At 49.5% G+C, this 18,458-nt stretch overlaps 1 protein-coding gene across 1 annotated transcript in view; it reads right to left on the reverse strand.

The window, feature by feature from the left end:
• Positions 1 to 18,458, reverse strand: part of ABCC1 (ATP binding cassette subfamily C member 1) — a 202,171-nt gene that overhangs the window by 32,474 nt on the left and 151,239 nt on the right. The window contains exons 20-23 of the mRNA XM_017533114.2: positions 12,928 to 13,018; positions 10,404 to 10,539; positions 6,469 to 6,676; positions 3,202 to 3,512 (exon numbers count right to left, since the gene is read on the reverse strand). Of these exons, the coding sequence (XP_017388603.1) occupies positions 3,202 to 3,512; positions 6,469 to 6,676; positions 10,404 to 10,539; positions 12,928 to 13,018 (746 nt within the window). The remainder of the gene's footprint in view (positions 1 to 3,201; positions 3,513 to 6,468; positions 6,677 to 10,403; positions 10,540 to 12,927; positions 13,019 to 18,458) is intronic.

The following is an 18,458-nucleotide window of genomic DNA, read 5'->3' on the forward strand; positions in this document are numbered from 1 at the left end:
TTTGAGACAGAGTCTCATTCTATCACCCAGGCTGGAGTGCAGTGGCGTGATCTCAGCTCACTGCAATGTCTGCCTCCCGGGTTCAACCATTCTCCTGCCTCAGCCTCCCAAGTAGCTGAAATTGCAGATGCCTGCCACCACATCCGGCTCATTTTTGTATTTTCAGTAGAGACAGGGTTTTACCATGTTGGCCATGCTGGTTTCAAACTCCTGACCTCAGGTGATCCACCTGCCCTAACGATTTGACGTTTATTTTTTTTTGAGACAACTTGCTCTGTCACTAAGGCTGAAGTGCAGTGACACAATACCTTAACTCACTGCAACCTCCACCTCCTAGGCTCAAGAGACCCTTCCACCTCAGCCTCCCCAGCAGCTGGGACTACCTGCTACCACACCCAGCTCATTTTTGTATTTTCTATAGAGACCAGGTTTTCCCATGTTGCCCAGGCTGGTCTTGAACTTTTGGGCCCAAGTGATCCTCCCACCTCAGCCTCCCAAACTGCTGGAATTACAGGCATGAGCCACTGCACCCGGCCAAACTTCATATAAAGGAAATCTCACAGGACACACTCTTTTGTGTCTGGCTTCTTTTCAGCACTGTAATATCTATGAGATAAACCCAAATGATTTTGTATATGAGCATTTCATTGCTTTTTACTACTCAGTCATAAACTATATAATTATATCACAATTTATTTCTCCACGGTCCCGTTAATGGACATTTGAGTTGTTTCTAGTTTGCGGCAATCATCAATCTAGATGCCAAGAACATTCTAAGCACTGCTTTTTCTCTCTTTATCCCTCTCTCTCTCTTTTTTTTTTTTCCATATACACTTAGGAACGAGATTGCCTGATGAGGATAAATGTAGATTTAGCCAAAAGCGATTAAAAATTAATTATCCAATGATCTCAACCCTTAAAAAGATAATGTTTTCATGTATCTGCCTCCCCTCCAGTCCTGCCCACACACGTCGTGCATTTCATCTCAGTGATAATGACAGGGCACACACCACTTGGCCCTTTGCTGAAATCATTTCCTTTGTTGTTGAAAAATAAAATCCTTGGTGCTGCAATAACAGTGCCTTCTAATGACCCCTGCTCGAAACCACATCGCTCCATGGCGTGCCCAGGGTCCTGCTATTTGCAGATATTTAAGTTGCCTTCAACATCGAATTTGTCCTGTTTTGTTCTTCTCAAGTCTCAGGAAATTTTCCAGCTGGCGCATGAACACAGATAACATTTTTTGGTAAATGTAGAAAAAAAAAAAAAGCTGGCAGCAATTTCAAGGGGAATAACGAGACTCTGGGAACTGGACCTACTCTCTCTGATTCCGTCACTGTTTGTTCTCATCAATCACTGGGCCACAGTGTGCTGGGCCACAGGGGCCGGATGACTGAAGCAAGGCCTCCTGGTCGCCACCTGAACGGCTGTGCAGCCTGGTTTGAGACACGGCGAACCTCAGGGATTCTTACTCTTATTTTGCGTTGCGGCTGAAATGCTCTCATCTAAACAACCCATCCTTACTGGCAATTGTGCTGCAGTTAATCCTTTAGGGGTAAGTAACGGCAGAGTTTTGGTATCAGATCAACTTGAGTTCGCACTCTCAGCTCTTCCACTGAAAACATCTATCCTGTGGTACCCTAAGAAACCATGTGTTCAAAGAACAAATAACAGCTTCCGCAGAAGGGATGCAGCACAGACTGACTGCCTACACAATTTCCCCTTCTTTCCCAACAGAAACTTCTTTAGCTTTTTTTTTTTTTTTTTGAGACAGTCCCGCTCTGTGGCCCAGGCTGGAGTGCACTGGTGTGATCTCTGTTCACTGCAACCTCTGCCTCCCGGGTTCAAGTGGTTCTCCTGTCTCAGCCTTCTGAGTAGCTGGGACTACAGATGCACACCACCATACCTGGCTAAGTTTTATATTTTTAGTAGAGACTGGGTTTCACCATATTAATTAGGCTGGTCTCCAACTCCTGACCTCAGGTGGTCCACCCACCTCGGCTTCCCAAAGGACTATGGTTACAAGTGTGACCCACCACACCCGGCCCCAACAGAAACTTCTTCTTGGGAAGTGCAATGTGCCCAGGTGAAACACGGCACTTCCCAGGGTCCATTGTGATAGTGGCATATTGTTATAACTGTTCCATTATTGTACATTATTACTATTAAGCTCTTTCTATGCCAAATTTATAAATTTCACAGGTATGTGTGTACAGGAAACAGCGTATGTATGATTCAGTACTATGTGCAGTTTCAGGCATCCATTGGGGGGTTCTTAGAATGTCTGCCTGCAGATAAGGGGTGGTGCTGATTCAGCACCCATACACTCCCTTGCCATGCTTCCCCTCCTCAGACTTGCCGACTGAAATATAGATATAATGGCTGGAGACCCAGCAGCCATCTCGGGCCATGAGGCCAACTGAAGAATGAAGAACTTGTAAAAATAGGTAACATTTTTAAAATTTTTAAATAAAAGCAGGTATATGGGATCTTAAGCTCATTAAGATGCCATACCAGCCCTGAACAGCCTACCTCTAAATTTCTATTATGACAGAGCAAAAGAAACACCTATCTTGCTTAAGCTCCTATTATTCATGTTTCCACTATCTGTAGGAGGCTTAGGAACTAAACAATTTTATACTTGATGGAATTTTAGGCCAGGTGCATTGGCTCACGCCTATAATCCTAATACTTTGGGAGGTTGAGGTGGGTGGATCACCTGAGGTCAGAAGTTTTCAGCTTGGCCAACATTCATGAAACCCCATCTCTACTAAAAATACAAAAATTAGCCAGGCATGGTGGTGCGCGCCTGTAGTCCCAGCTGCTCGGGAGGCTGAGGCAGGGGAATCACTTGAACCAGAAGGGAGAGCCTGAAGTGAGTCAAGATTGTACCATCTCAAAAAGAGAAAAAAAGAAATTTCAATAATAAAGTTGTCTTTATAGCTATAGGTTTTGTTTCCTTTTTAAATTGACAGATGGAAAAATAAAACTTAGAAAAAAAGTGGATTTGACAAAAAAAGTGCATTTGGTTATTGTGAGCAAAAACACTATCAATTTAGGTGTTAGAAACTGACAAAAACAAATCTACAAGCTTCAAAAGCACCACACTGGAGACATGGTGAGATAAGATGAGGCTTTAGGTGACACTGGTGTGTAACACACAGTAGGGCTGGTCCCGAACATTAAGACCCCACCTCCTACCTGGACGAAGAAGTAGATGAGGCCGAGGGGCGGGATGATGACGGCGGCAATGGGTGTGGCCAGCAGGATAATGATGCAGGCGCCAATGACGTTGAACAGGGAGCCCATGAACATCTTGATGACCTGCGGGATCATGGAGTCCACCGTGTCCAGCTCCTTGGAGAAGCGGTTCACCAGGTTCCCGCTGGGGGTCCGCTCAAAGAAGCTCATGGGTGACCGCAAGACGTTGTCCAGCAGGTTCAGGTGCAGACGGCGGGAAGCGAAGATCCCCCCGATGGACACAGCCATGGAGTAGCCAAACACAGCGATCCCTGCAGACACTTGGAGTTAAACTCCACAATGCGGAGAGGAGCTGAGTGCCAGCCAGATACTGCAGGGAGGAGTGGCCGTGTGCACGAGGCAGGCCTGACTCCGAACTTCTAATAGTGATGATGATGGCCAGGCACAGTGGCCCACGCCTGTAATCCCACCACTGTGGGAGGCTGAGGTGGACAGATCACTTAAGGTCAGGAGTTTGACACCAGGCTGGTCAAGACAGTAAAACCCCATCTCTACTAAAAATACAAAAATTAGCCAGGCGTGGTGGCGGGTGCCTGTCATCCCAGCTGCTCAGGAGGCTGAGGCAAGGGAATTACTTAAATCCAGGAGGTGGAGGTCGCAGTGAGCCGAGATTATGCCACTGCACTCCAACATGGGGGACAGAGTGACACACTGTCTCAAAAATAATGATGATGATGATGATGGCGGCTATTTTCAGAGGGCACTTCCTATGTGCTAAGCACTGTGCTGGGTTTCGTATGTAACTACTTTGTATGGTGACTCCGAATAATTTCTATTACTACCCAATTTACAGATGAGAAAACTGAGGTCGAGATAGGTGAATGCTTTTGCCTGTATTATACTGTGGCTATCAGAAACAGAACTGGGATTTTAATCCAGACAGCCTGCTTTTAATCCACAGGGCATACTCCTCTGGAACAAGGTCCCAAACCCCCAGGCCACAGATAGGCACCAGTCCATGACCTGTTAGGTAATCGGGCCACAGAGCAGGAGGGTGCAGTGGGCAAGTGAGCGTCACCGCCCGAGCTCCGCCCCGTCAGCTCTGCGGTGGCATTAGATCCTCACAGCAGCGCAAACCCTACTGTGAACTGCGCGTGCAAGGGACCTAGGTTGTGCGCTCCTGATGGGAATCTAATGCCTGAGGATCTAAGGTGAAACAGTTTCATCTCAAAATCATCCCCCGCCCTTTCCATGAAACCGGTCTCTGGGGCCAAAAAAGCCCGGGGATCGCTGCGCTAGAACAATGCTATCTAAAGTAATTTTCTGCAATGATGGAAATGTTCTATGCCTCCTGAGTAGCAGGGATTACAGGCATGGGCTACCATGCCCAGCACATTTTTGTATTTTTTGTAGAAACAAGGTTTTGCCATGTTGCCCAGGCTGGTCTCGAACCCCTGGACTAAGAAATCTACCCACCCTGGCCTCCCAAAGTGCTGGGATTACAGGTGTGAGCTACTGCACCCAGGCGTTATTTAATTTTAATAGTTGAAACTGAAATAGCCACCTGTGCCTTGTGACTACCGCACCAGACAGTAGAGCTCTAGAATAGGCACTGATGCTGTGTGAGTTCAGGTAATACCACACTGTCTCTGTTCTCTACCTTCCCTCAATTATAATTTGTAGGCCACAGTCCTTTGCCCTAATGGCAAGGGAAGGGGAGGTTAGGGATTGAGAGACTCAGGGAATCCATGTCTGCTCTGCTACTGGTGGGTTTTCCAAAGCCATCTCCTGGACATCCTGGTGGTTCTCTCAAACAACCCACAGGAGGGCACTGCGCATTCCAGAGCAGCCACTTCCTAGGAATAAAGAGGCTTCCATCTTGGCCTCTTTAATTAGGAAGAGACCGCAGAGGCAGGGGCTCCAATGATAGGCTCTGGAGTCAATGGTGCCAAACCCCACCTCTGCCACTTACCAGCTATGGGACCTCCTACAGGTCACTCAATCTCTCAGTTTTCTCATCCATAAAACGGGACAATGACACTGACCTCGGAGCACTGTGGAATGTAACGTCCCCACCTGGCAATGTGCCTGGCATACAGGAAGCACTCAAATCTGTGAAGCCTATGCATTTACTGTGTATATAGTGTATGGAACACACATGATATTTACAAACACGGCTCACATACTGCACAGCACAGTGGTTAACAGCGTGAGCTCCTGAGCCAGACTGCCTTGTTCTATGCCAATGCCACCATGTATTAGCTGTGTGACTTTTGGCAAATCACTCAACCTCTCTGGACCTCAATTTCTACATCTCCAAAATGGGGGAAATATTAACTCCTACCTCACAGGACTGCTGCAAGGATAAAATAAGTTAAAGCAGGTGGAAGTGTTTAGAGCAGAGCCAAGTACCAAGTAAATGCTCCACCAACACCAGCCGTTATGATCGACCCTGCTGCAGTTGAGGACTCCCACAGGACCACACAGAACGGTACAGAGCAGGGTTTCTTTTTTGTTTTTTTGTTTTTTGAGACAGGGTCTTGCTCTGTCGCCCAGGCTGGGCTGCAGTGGTGCAATCATAGGTGGAACTACAGGCTCAAACTCCTGGCCTCAAGCAATCCTCTCACCTCAGCCACCAAAGCAGCCGAGACCACAGGCGCAGAGCACCATGTGCAGCTATAGATTATTTTGTTTACCTATTTTTTCTAGAGGCAGGGTCTCACTATGTTGTCCAGGCTGGTCTCAAACATCTGGCCTCAAGTGATCCTCTGACCTCAGCTTCCCTCCATGCCTGGCCAACAGCAGGGTTTCTCAATCTTGTGACAACCAAAAGCAACTCCAGGTATTGTCAAACATTCCCTGCCCATAATTGGGAATTACTAGGATGAACCAATTTCCACCCAGGCCCAGCAGGCCACAGAACACAAGTGAGACCTCACGGAAGCTCTGCCACCTGAAAGAGCAAACAGGGTAGGGGGGCCCTCCCAACTCGCAGTGCTTCCAGTGGCGTCTGTTCTCAACTGTCCTCATCTGTAAAATGGGCACAAAGGAGCACTCCTGTCTACCACCAAGCGCCACGTGAACAAAGCACTCAAACACTCACTCTGCAAATCTTTGAGTGTCTACTAGCTGCCAGCTACTGTTCCTCTTGGTTTGGCCTGGTCTGGGGTCCCACAAAACCCTGAGGACTCTAAAGATCCATTTCTATAATCAGACAAGACCACCACAGGGGTTCAAATCGAGCGGGTGGGAGATGGTGCCACCCACCTTGGGAAATGCCCAGGGCTCCGTAGACGCTCAGCCGGACTTTCGTGTGCTCCTGGGTCCCGTTGACGATGGGGTCGTCAGTCCAGAGGCTGAGCCAATAGTTGGAAGCCAGCGAAGCCACGTGGTTACACATGAAAAGGAAGATGCTGAGAAAGGAGACGAAGAGTCCGATGGCCTTCATGTAGTCCCAGTACACAGAGAGCTTGACCTGAGACCATGGGGGACAAGGCAGCTTAGCACATGCAGCACCGGCTCAGCTGCACAAGGCCAGGGCTTCACCAGCACTGCGCCACCCAGCTGCCTGCCTTTGCTCCCACCTGGAACACCCTCCCCTTTAGCTATTCGACAACATTAGCAGTAAACAAAGTCCAGGGCCAGGTGCGATGGCTCATGCCTGTAACCCCAGCACTTTGTGAGGCCGAGGCGGGTGGATCAACTGAGGTCAGGAATTGGAGACCAGCCTGGCCAATACGATGAAACTCTGCCTCTACTAAAAATATACAAAATTAGCCAGGTTTGGTGACGGGCACCTGTAATCCCAGCTAACTGGGAGGCCGAGGCAGGACAATCACTTGAACACAGGGGGCAGAAGTTATAGCAGTGAGGCGAGATTGCCCGACTGTACTCCAGCCTGGGCGACAGAGTGACACTCCACCTCAAAAACAACAACAACAAAAACAAACTGCAGGTCTCTGCCATCACACACGGAGCTTCCAGTCGCGTGGTGAGATAGGCTCCCGTCAAATCATCCCAGATAAATGCATCTTCACAAAGGGCTGCAAACAGCACACGATTCCAGTTTTTTCCACGTAAAGAGTTAAACCAAAGCCGGGTGTGGTGGCTCACACCTGTAATCCCAGCACTTTGGGAGGCAGATGCAGGTGGATCACCTGAGGTCAGGAGTCCGAGAGCAGCCTGGCCAGCATGGTGAAACCTTGTCTCTACAAAAATACAAAAATTATTTGGGTATGGGGGCATGCACCTGTAGTCCCAGCTACTCTGGAGGCTGAGGCACAAGAATCGCTTGAACCTCGGAGGTGGAGGTTGCAGCAAGCCATAAATGCACCACTGTACTCCAGCCTGGGTGACAGAGGAAGACTCTGTTGCCAGGATAAAAAAAAAAAAGAGTTAAAACCAGCTGAAGCAGCACTTTCAAAGGCCCTGAGGTAGGAGGGAACGAAGCACATCTGGGGAACTGAGAGAAGGCACGGGTGGCTGGAGCTAGGAGATCATGGGGCAGCAAGGAGCAAGAGGCTGGAGAAAACAGTTACAGCCGGCCCACACATGGCATGGGAGACTCGGGTCAGGATTCCAACTTCTATGCCAAGACTGACAGAAAGCAGAAGCCATCCATGAGCTTTAGGCAATGTGTGACATACTGCCCAGCAACCAAGGCCAGTGTCACCTACGCATCACAACTGGGCCAGCCTCCCCCAGCTCCTTTCATTCTGAGCACAGAATACCATCTCAACCATCTTCCCAGTGCCCAGTTCCCTCCAGGAGACGAAGGCTGGAGTTTCTTTTCCTAGTGTATTCCCTTAACCAATCCGTCTAGCTGCCTGACATGAGAGACGGCAACCTGCCCTAGGCCAGCCCCTTCCTAAACCGCCTGGCTTAGTTTCAAGAAACTCCAGGTATCTTTACCCGTGTCTGTGCTCATTGTGATTTCAAGCTTTTCATGCGAATTTTGAGTCATAAAAATCACCTGGACTGGGAACGGTGGCTCACACTTATAATTCCAGCACTTTGGGAGGCCAAGGCAAGAGAATTGCTTGAGCCCAGGAATTTGAGACCAGCCTGGGAAACACAGTAAGACCCTGTCTCTACAAAAAAATTTTTAATTAGTTACGCATGGTAGGCCATGCCTACTCAGGAGGCTGAGCTAGGAGGACCACTTGAACCCAGAAGCTTCAGGCTGCAGTGAGCTATGGTCACTCCACTGCACTCCAGCCTCAGCAACACAGCAAGGCCCTGCCCCCCACCAAAACAAAACAAAAATCATCTGACCCTAAGGTCTAGCTGAAAGGTAACAACTGAAAGGTAACATGTCTGATGTGGAACTAACTAATTGCTGCCTTTTGAGTTTTCCAGTCTCCATTCTGGGAAATGAAATATGTGGGAGAGGAGACAGGTCATATTGAAGAATGTGTTTATTTCACCAGGTGGCTTCATCACGCAGCCAAGCTGCCTGTTGTCCCTGAAATTAGCCTGGAGGGTTCAGGAACGCCTTTCTCATGAGCAGTGGAGTATGGTGGGTTCGGGGGTCCGAAGTGACAAGTGTGTGGCCAGGTGTGGTGGCTCATGCCAGTAATCCCAGTATTTTGGGAAGCCAAGGCAGGCAAATCACTTGAGCCCAGGAGTTCAAGACCAGCCTGGGCAAAGGGGTGAAATTCAGCTCTACAAAAAAATAAAAACATTAGTCAAGCGTGGTGGTACACACCTAAACTCCCAGCTACTTGGGAGGCTGAGGTGGGAGAATCACTTGAATCTGGGAGGTAGAGGCTGCAGTGAGCCATGACAGTGCCACTATACTTCATCCTGGGTGACGAAGTCAGACCTTGTCAGAGGGAAAAAAAAATTTTTAATTAAAAAAACAAAAACAAGAAAGAAACGATGAGCATGTTGTGCCCGGCTCCACTCTTGGTCCAGCTTTGACAAGTTACAAGCCACCTGGCTTTGGTGTCCCCTGAATATAAAATTGGAGTTAAATGAGGATTAAAGGGCCTCGCATCTCTGCCCCTTCCTTCCCATATCCTGCCATTTGGGTAATTTCTCTAGCTTCCTGGAGGGTCACTAAGGGTAGGACAAAAGAGGAGAGAGGTCATAACACCAGTTATCTCTACCCCTGGCCATGGTCCTGCCTGTGATGACAAGTTAAGGAAGAAACCAGGAACAGAAAGTCCTGGGAAGCTCTGGACACATCCGGACGGATCTAAGAGAAAGTGTCCCAGCCTCACTCCTCCGCTACCACCTTTCATGGGTTTTTTGTTTTTCTTTATCTGAATGCTTTTTTACCTATTTTTAAAATTCCATTCACTATATTTTTAAAAACACAACCACATTTATTTTTAAAAATAAACTCTGGATCACTACCATAAATGGAGAATTATTAACACTTGCCCAAAATAGATGATCTTTTTAAAAAAAATAATAAAACAGCTCGAAACCTGCTTTCCTTGTTACAAAGAGAGGCTAGTAGTTGTTAGGTACCGAAGCCAGGCTATGACCCAACTGAGACTTTCTCAGGGACATAATCATAAGGAACAAATGACAAATAAAAAACAGGCTGGGAGCAGTGGCTCACACCTGTAATCCCAGCATTTTGGGAGGCCGAGGAGGGCAGATGATCCCAGGAGTTCAAGATGAGCCTAGCCAACATGGCAAAACCCTGTCTCTACTAAAAATACAAAAATTAGCTGGGCGTGGTAGCAAGTGTCTGCAATCCCATCTACTCAGGAGGCTAAGGCAGGAAAATTGCTTGAACCTGGGAGGCAGAGGTTGCAGTGAGCCAAGATTGCGCCACTGCACTCTAGACTTGGTGAGAGACTCCGTCTCAAAAAAAAGAAATGAAACAAACATTCATTTGTCATTGAATGTGTCTGCACACAACCTGAAACCATCTTGGGCACAACGGACCCGCATGTTGCAGGAAGCCCTGATTTAAAGCATCCAGGTCGCCCATAGCTAATGAGAGCTCCTAAGCTGCTCAAGTCGATGTGGCAGTCAGTAGAGCAGAGACCAAGCACCAACCCCGGAGTCCGCCAGGGTTCAAATCCCAGTTCTGCTGCTTGCCAGCGGTGACCTTAGGTAAGTCACTAAACCTCTCTGGCCTCCGTTTCTGGTGCAGTAAATAATACCTTTACAGACAAGGCACTCTGCACAGTGGGTGCTCTGCCAACTCTAGCCACCACCATCACTGAAGGAGTGAATCTCACCTGCCCTGTCTGCGCTTTGTCAGCCTCCATCAGCTTCCAGGTCTCCTCCTGCTTGGCCTCTGCTTTCTGCAGCTCTGCGGTGCTGTTGTGGCACCTGCTGATGTCCCCACTGTAGGAGGAGGAGCTGCTGAGCTGTCTGGAGAAGCAAAGCACAGGGGTGTCAACAGCACGGATGCTTTGGGCAGGGTCGGGGGGCTCCCTGCTCGGGCTGCTTTTTACATCTGAACCATGGTGTAAGAGATGGAATGTTCCCACAGGCACACATGTAAACATGTATGTACATGTGCACATGTGCAAGCCCCCCCACCATGTCATTCCCCAGGGTAATAGGTCCCCAGAGAAAAGGACTGTCTCAGGCAGGAATGAGGCCTGTGGGAAATGCAATGTGTGATATCTCTGGGGTTTGCAAAAAGCCCACAACCACTGATATGCAAAAAAGTGTGCGCTTCCTTTTTTTTTTTTTTTTTTGAGATCAATTCTAACTGATCTCAAATAAAAGATAAAACAGAAACAGCTCGTCTTAGATCATCTTTCAAACATGAAGAAGATTCAAAATATAAAATATAATGAAAAAAATAGGGCAAAGTACCCAGCTCATTTAATTTTCTTGTTTTACAAAGGCGGTGGGGGTTGGGGTGGGATCTTGCCCTGGCTGCTCCTTCATCCAAGCGTGTTACTCAGAAAGCACTTTTTGGCTGGGTGCAGTGGCTCACACCTGTAATCCTAACACTTTGGGAGGCCAAGGAGGGCGGATCACTTAAGGCCATAGTTCAAGAACAGCCTGCCCAACATGGTGAAACCCCGTCTCTACTAAAAAGACAAAAATTAGCCAGGTGTGGTGGTAGGCACCTAGAGTCCCAAATACTTGGCAGGCTGAGGCAGAAGAATCTCTTGAATCCCAGAGGCAGAAGCTGCAGTTAGCCGTGACTGTGACACTGTACTCCAGCCTCGGCGACAGAGTAAGACCCCGCCTAAAACAAAGGCACTTTTTGCATATCAGTGGTCATCAGTTTCATTGCAAACCCCCAGAGATCATCACAGATTGCGTTGCTCAGTTTTGTGGTCAGTGACTGAGATGGCGCCACTGCACACTGCCCTCCAACCTGGGTAACAGAGGGAGACTCCATCTCAAAAAAACAAAAAGAAAGCAATTATGGAGTCCATGCAAAACACAGATGTGGCTCTTTGCCGTGGAACTTTCTGTACCTTCCTCTACCTACTTATCTCCTGCACAGGGTTACAAGCTACCTGATGTCAAGAGCCCCATGTGAGTCATCACTGCACCCCCAGAACTGTGTCCCCTGAAAACGCTTCCTGAAGGCCAAATAAACCTCCAGCACCTCCCCTCTTTGATCTAGGGCCTGGAGGTGGGTAACCTTTCCTTGCACATGAGATCTGTGCAAAGGTCTTTGGTTAAGACCAAGTGAGGTGGAAGTGGCCCTCAAATCCGAAAGCAAGAGTGAGTTTTCAGAGAGCGCCCAAGGGAAGAATCGGAACCAACTCTGGACGGAATCTAGAATTCAGGTGGGCAGCTGGGGCTTCCTGCTTCATGACCCAGGGCTTCGCAAATCCGTGCTAGCATCTCGGACGAACATCTTACATCCTCCTGTGCTCATGCCCTGTCTGGAGTCTCTCACTAGAGTGTAGGCTGTGAAAGATGATAGCAATGGCAGAACTGACATATAGCAACGAACAGCGCTAGGCCTCATCGTCTTTGCCCTCCTGACTCCCACAGCAACTGCAGGGCCACCATTCTTTCTCAAATCCCCGGGGTCCAGTGTGTTTAGGCTCTGACTTGTCCATTTTTATTGTTCTTTTGCTGGTTTTTTTGTTTTTGTTTTTTTTAGATGGAGTCTTGCTCTGTTGCCCAGGCTGGAGTGTTGTGGCACAATCTCGGCTCAATGTAACCCCCACTTCACAGGTTCAAGCGATACTCACGCCTCAGCCACCCGAGTAGCTAGGATTACAGGTGCCTGCCACCACACCTGACTAATTTTTGTGCCTTTAGTAGAGACGGGGTTTCACCATGTTGGCCAGGCTGGTCTTGAACTCCCATCCTCAGGTGATCCACCTGCCTCAGCCTCCGAAGGTGCTGGGATTACAGGTGTGAGCCACCACGCCTGGCCAACTTAGCCAATTTTTAAAAGCTGGTATGGTTAACATACTGCATATGCTGTAAATCCCCTGGGATCTAAGGAAGCCCTCTATAATCAAACACAACGATACTTCCTTTTTCGTAGACATGAGGTCTTGCTATGTTGCCCAGGGTAGTCTCAAACTCCTAGCTTCAAGCGATCTTCCTGCCTCAACCTCCTAAAGTGCTGAGATTACAAGCATGAGCCACCATACCTGGCCATGAGACAGTTTTCAATCGAATAGTGCTTCACAAGCCTGAACCTTCCAGGCCACCCCCCGAGTGACCTGAGCAAAGACCCACACCATGTAGGGAACGAGAGTGTCAGAAGTGTGGACAGATGGTGAAATCATGAGGCCTGCATGAGTCACGCCACCTCCCCCCACTTACCTCTGCAGTTGCTTCCCCGCCCTGTCCGTCACCAGCAAGCCATTCTCCATTTGCTTTGCTTCCTTCCCTGGACTGCTGATGCCCGTGACCCCTGGCAGACAAGAGACAAAGGAGGGGAGGGGAGTTATATGAGCCAGATGCTAAAACCAAGGGCAAGGAAAACTGGCCACTTCAGGGATGAGACGGCAGAGCACTGGGCCACCAGGATGCTCAGAAAGTAGACCTGCTCTGCAGAGGCCATGAACAGGCTGCGTGGTTGCGGGGCAGGTGGAATCTGGAGTTCAGTCCCTTGGGGCAGGAATGGTGCTTTGCAGCTGTGCAGAGAGCTCCATCCACTCAGGGCACTGGGCCCGAGGTAGCATCTCGTACCAGCAGCAATGGGTAAAACCCAGCCCAGGTAACAGCATCTCTGCTGTATGAAGCTCACTTCTCAGGACCCTGATGCAAGGAACCGCAGGAGGGAAAGGGCACAGCCCCCTGGTTCCTAAGCACTGTAAGAAGAGGTGATATTCAAAATAGAGAATCAGTTTGACAAGGGCATCAGCCAACAGGCAGAGGCCCAGGAACCCCTGTAGTGTCAGGAATTAACTCTTTAGTTCCCAGATCACAGAAAGGTCCCAGAGAGAGTTCATTGTAAAAGGTACCTGGGGCAGTGGCTGTTTCCACAGTACTAAGCAATTATTTCAATAATTGAACAACTGGGGAACCGAGTTCGGCCAACAACCAGGTGAACTTCGAAGTGGGCCCTTTCCCGGTTGATTCTTCAGATGAGACCCCAGCCCAGTCAGATGCCTTGGCTGCAGACTTAGGGAAAGACCCTCATAAGGACACCAAGGGACAGGGCAGCTAGGCATCTGCCCCAACCCAGGAAGAATCCAGCCAGCATCAACTATAATCACCAGAACATTAACAATGACAATGACAACCAGCACTTATCAAGCGTGCTCAGGCACTGTGCTATGCTGAAACAGATCGTATCTCTTTCCCAGTTCACAGTACCCCAGTGATGGTGACTGCAGCCCCCACTGCGCACTGGCTGCCTCACTCTTTGGTGCCAGGAGAGAAAGCAGCACAATGTAAGGCACCAAAGGGCTGACCCCAGAAGAGGTGGGAGAGGACCCAGGACAGAAGACACAAAAGGGATAAATATGCAGCCAGCAGCACAGTCAGGGTGACCCTGGGGACGCTCGGGTGACATGAATAAAAGCAGAACTCAAAACTGCAGGGTCTCACAGAAAGCCACATGGAGACACAGACACGCCTGGAAGGGAAGTGGGGGCTGCAGATCATCCCTGGACTCAGGAAGGCACTCCACACCAGGGATCCTCAGTCTTGGTTGCAAATCAATCACAGGGGGGCTTTACAAATGAGCAGGTGGCGGTCAGGCACAGTGGCTCACATCTGTAATTCCAGCATTTATGAGGCTGAGGCGGGCAGATCAGTTGAGGCCAGGAGTTCAAGATCAGCCTGGCCAACATTACAAAACCCCATTTCTACTCTAAAAATACAAAATTTAGCCGGGTGCAGTGGTGTGCGCTTACAATCCAACCTACTCAGGAGGCTGAGGCACGAGAATCACTTGAACCAGGGAGTCAGAGGTTGCAGTGAGCCAAGATGGCACCACTGCACTCCAGCCTGGGTGACAGGGCAAGACTGTCTCAAAAAATAAATAAATAATGAAAGAATTTTTTAAAATGAGTAAAAGAAAAATATTAAAATAAAAAATGAGCAGGTGCTCTCATGTCCAGCCTGGTCCCTGTGGTGACTCTCAAGGTAACTGTGATGCGTGGGAAGTGTTCTCTTACTACCTGGCTGTGTGCCTTCTCTGAGCCTCATCTTCCACATCTGCAAAACAGCAACGGCAGCAGACATGACCCTCATTCATGAGAGGGTGAAATGACATCACACACAGTGCTTGGCACAGCGAGTGTTCAGTGATGGCATACCTGTGTTGCTTATTACTAAATGCATCTTTAAACACGCTCCATAGAGAATTCTAAGCACAGCCAGAAACTGAGAACCTCTGCTTTTAACATACCTTTTAGTGTCAATGTCTGTTTTGTTTTTTAAATTAGAAATTTAAAAAACACTAAATTAAAACAAACCAACCAACCAAGCCCAAATAGCCACATCACTCAGGAAGGAAGAGTGATACCAAGCAGGACTTCCATGCAGCCAGTCCTCACACACATGCATGACGCTGGGAACCCGCCATGGCTTTAACCATCTTTCTCTGGGCAGGGATGAGAAGAGAATGTTCCAGAACACTCCCAGGGACCCCCATCTGGAGGCTACATGCCGCAGAGAGCCCTGCCTCTCCTACCAACAGCCCCAGGCCACCCTGCTGTAAGCCTCAGCCTTCTCCACTCCTGTTCCTCACTGTGTGCAACCACCAGGGTCAGTTGGGAGCTTCTGCAGTGGCTGCTGAGGCTGCCTCACCCTCTCGACCCACCAGTTAGCCCACAGGTTGAACTGGGCAGCTGGGAAATTCCACTCTGAAGCCTAAGAGGAGGAATCTGGAATCTGAACATCGGGTAGTCCACCATCCTGCAGGCGTTTTTTTCTTTTTGGAGACGGTGTTTTTTTTTGTCGCCCTGGCTGGAGTGCAGGGGTGCAATCTTGGCTCACTGCAACCTCTGCCTCTTATGCTCAATCAATCATCCCACCTCAACCTCCCAGGGAGCTGGGACTACAGGCACGCACCACTGTGCCAGGCTAATTCTTTTCTATTTTTAGTAGAGACGTGGTTTCACCATGTTGGCCAGGCTGGTCTCCAACTCCTGACCTCAGGTGATCCGCTCACCTTGGCCTCCCAAAGTGCTGGGATTACAGGTGGGAGCCACCACACCTGGACGCCTCTCAGCCTTTTGAGGGGATCAGCTCTCCCTTTTCCCACAGCCCTGGCAGTCCTGTCAATCAGGGCGCCTCAGCTTCCCCAGCTAAGGAGGGCATTGTCCCAGGTCGCCCCTAAAAGCCCTTTTCCCAGGACGTGAATCATTATCAGTGGTCTACAAGGACCAAAGACAGTTCAGGTTCATCTGTCCTGAAAGAGTCTGCTTTGTCTCCTGGAATTCCCACTTCCAGAGTCCTACTTGCTCGGTTCTGCCTTTGATTCATGAGTTACCTGGTATCCTTCCACAAAACACCCTCTTTTTCTTTAAGGTGGCCAGAGTCAGCTTCTGGGTGCTTGCACAAAAGCCCTGGGCTGGGACCCTTAGCCACACACTGCGGAAGGCAGGAGGTTTGGGTTGGCTCTAGCCACTGGAATTCCACTAGGTGACACCCCTCCTCAAGGCCCCCTCTGCCACCTGCTGGAGCTCCTCAACAGGCACGGGTGACCCTGCACTGCCTGGGCCGGTGTGTGTCTTGACTGTGCCCCAGGATGCAGGTGGCAGCTGACAATCAAACGCTTGCCATTTGCTGTCCATCCACTGTGTGCCAGGTGCTTTATAAGCACAGTCCCCTCAAGGCATGCTGGTCACGGTAACGTGACCCACGCAACAATAAAGCGTAGCCAAGGTCACCAGTGACAAGAAAGGCATCTGGGGACTCAGGCTGCATCCCCCAGTGCCAGTCTCAAAGCCAGACACACAGTAGGTGGCTAGTAAATGTGTGCTAAATGAACTAATGAACAGCCAGAGGGGTGAAAACGCAGACATTCAAGGGCCCCTCCCCAGGCATACAGCAGCAGTCCCGGCCCGTCCCTGGCCTCATTCTATGAGCAGAGCCAACTCCAACCCAGAAATCACTGACCTGCTTCCTCCTCGCCCATCACTGTGCTGCCTCGGAATTCAGAAGACCCAAGAAATTGGTAAGAAGCAAAGCAAAACCCGTCCTAAGCCTCTATCTAAATGCCCCAAGGGAGTGAAGGGAATGTCTTGTGTAAAGCGGAAGGGGCAAGGATGGCTGAAAGGTCTGCTCCATTTGTGCCTCAGTTTCCCCATCCCACACATGCTGGGTGGATTTGGGACAAGCACACTGCCCAAGATCAACCCCTTTCTCCAAAGTCGTAATTGTGTGGGTTTTTTGATTTGTTTTGTTATGAGATGGAGTTTTGCTCTTTAGCCTGGCTTGAGTGTGGTGGCGCAGTCTCTGTTGATTGCAACCTCCAGCCCCCGGATTCAGGCAATTCTCCTGCCTCAACCTCCTGACTAGCTGGGATTACACACACCCATCACCATGCCTGGCGAATTTATTTTTAGTAGAGACGGGGTTTTGCCACGTTGGTTAGGCTGGTCTTGAACTCCTAACCTCAGGTGATCCACCTGCCTCGGCCTCCCAAAGTGCTGGGATTACAGGCGTAAGCCACCTCGCCCTACCAAAGTTATAACTGCGTTTAACCATAAATAGAGCTAAACAAAGAATGCAGACCAACCTTCAGTCTTCACGCCTGCTTTCATGGCAGGAGAGGGAAGGAAATGATGTGTTACAGTAGGCAGGCCAGGCATGACACTGGCAGGAGCACGGGCATCTGCTGTAGCCCCTAGGCTCAGCTCCTTGAGGACAGACATTGCTCATGAGACGGGCTGGCCCCACATGGAGCCAGATGCACATGTACCCAAGACAAGAAGAGAAGGTGGCTTAGCCCAGATACCATCCTAAACCCTCCCAGGCTGGGAAGGGGGCTCCTTCTCTGAAATTTCCCAGGCCCACATGCACCCCTCCATTACTGCATTCAGCACTGCGATACCCTGAATTGTTTAGTGTTTGTCTCCCCCATGAGACCGTGAGCTCTCAAGGGCATGAACTGAGTCTTATCCATTGCTATATTCCCAGCACCTGGCATACCAGGTGGCCAAGTACAGTTACAGAGGATGCACACTGCACAAGTCAAGGTGGGGGCACCATTCCACACAGAGGGTCATGTACCAGGTGGCCCTGTGGCACACACACCCAACAGGCAGATGGACAGACTGATAGGTGTATGGCCACGTCAACAAACAGAGCTGACTTCCCATTGCCAGAGGGGCCCCTCTCGCAGCCAGGACTGAGAAAGCTGGTTTCTAAAGCAGACCCAGAGAGGTGAAATCTCTTCCTATTTTCTCTGAGTCTGAGGTATTTGTGCTGCTGTGTAAACAACCAAAGCCCTCCAGCCCACCGATTGCTTATGCAGGACATGCCTTGAACAGCCAGGGCATGATTCATCCACCCACTTATTTAACACATTTATTCAATGACTACTATATGCCAGGCTCTTTTCTCAGACCTGGGATGCACAGACAACCAAAAAGCCCTCAGAGCATCCGGGCGCAGCAGCTCACACCTGTAATCCCAGCACTTTGGGAGGCCAAGGCAGGTGGATTGCCTGCGTTCAGGAGTTTGAGACCAGCCTGGCCAAAATGGTGAAGCCCCGCCTCTACCAAACAAATCGGCCAGGTGTGGTAGCAGGCATCTGTAGCCCCAGCTACTCAGGAGGCTGAGGTGGGAGAATTGCTTCAACCCAGGAGGCAGAGGTTGCATTGAGCAGAGATCGTACCACTGCACTCCAGCCTGGGAGACAAAGTGAGACTCTGTCTCAAAAAAGAAAAAGA

This window comes from Cebus imitator, unplaced genomic scaffold (assembly GCF_001604975.1).
Source record: "Cebus imitator isolate Cc_AM_T3 unplaced genomic scaffold, Cebus_imitator-1.0 Scaffold4, whole genome shotgun sequence".
NCBI lineage: Eukaryota > Metazoa > Chordata > Mammalia > Primates > Cebidae > Cebus > Cebus imitator.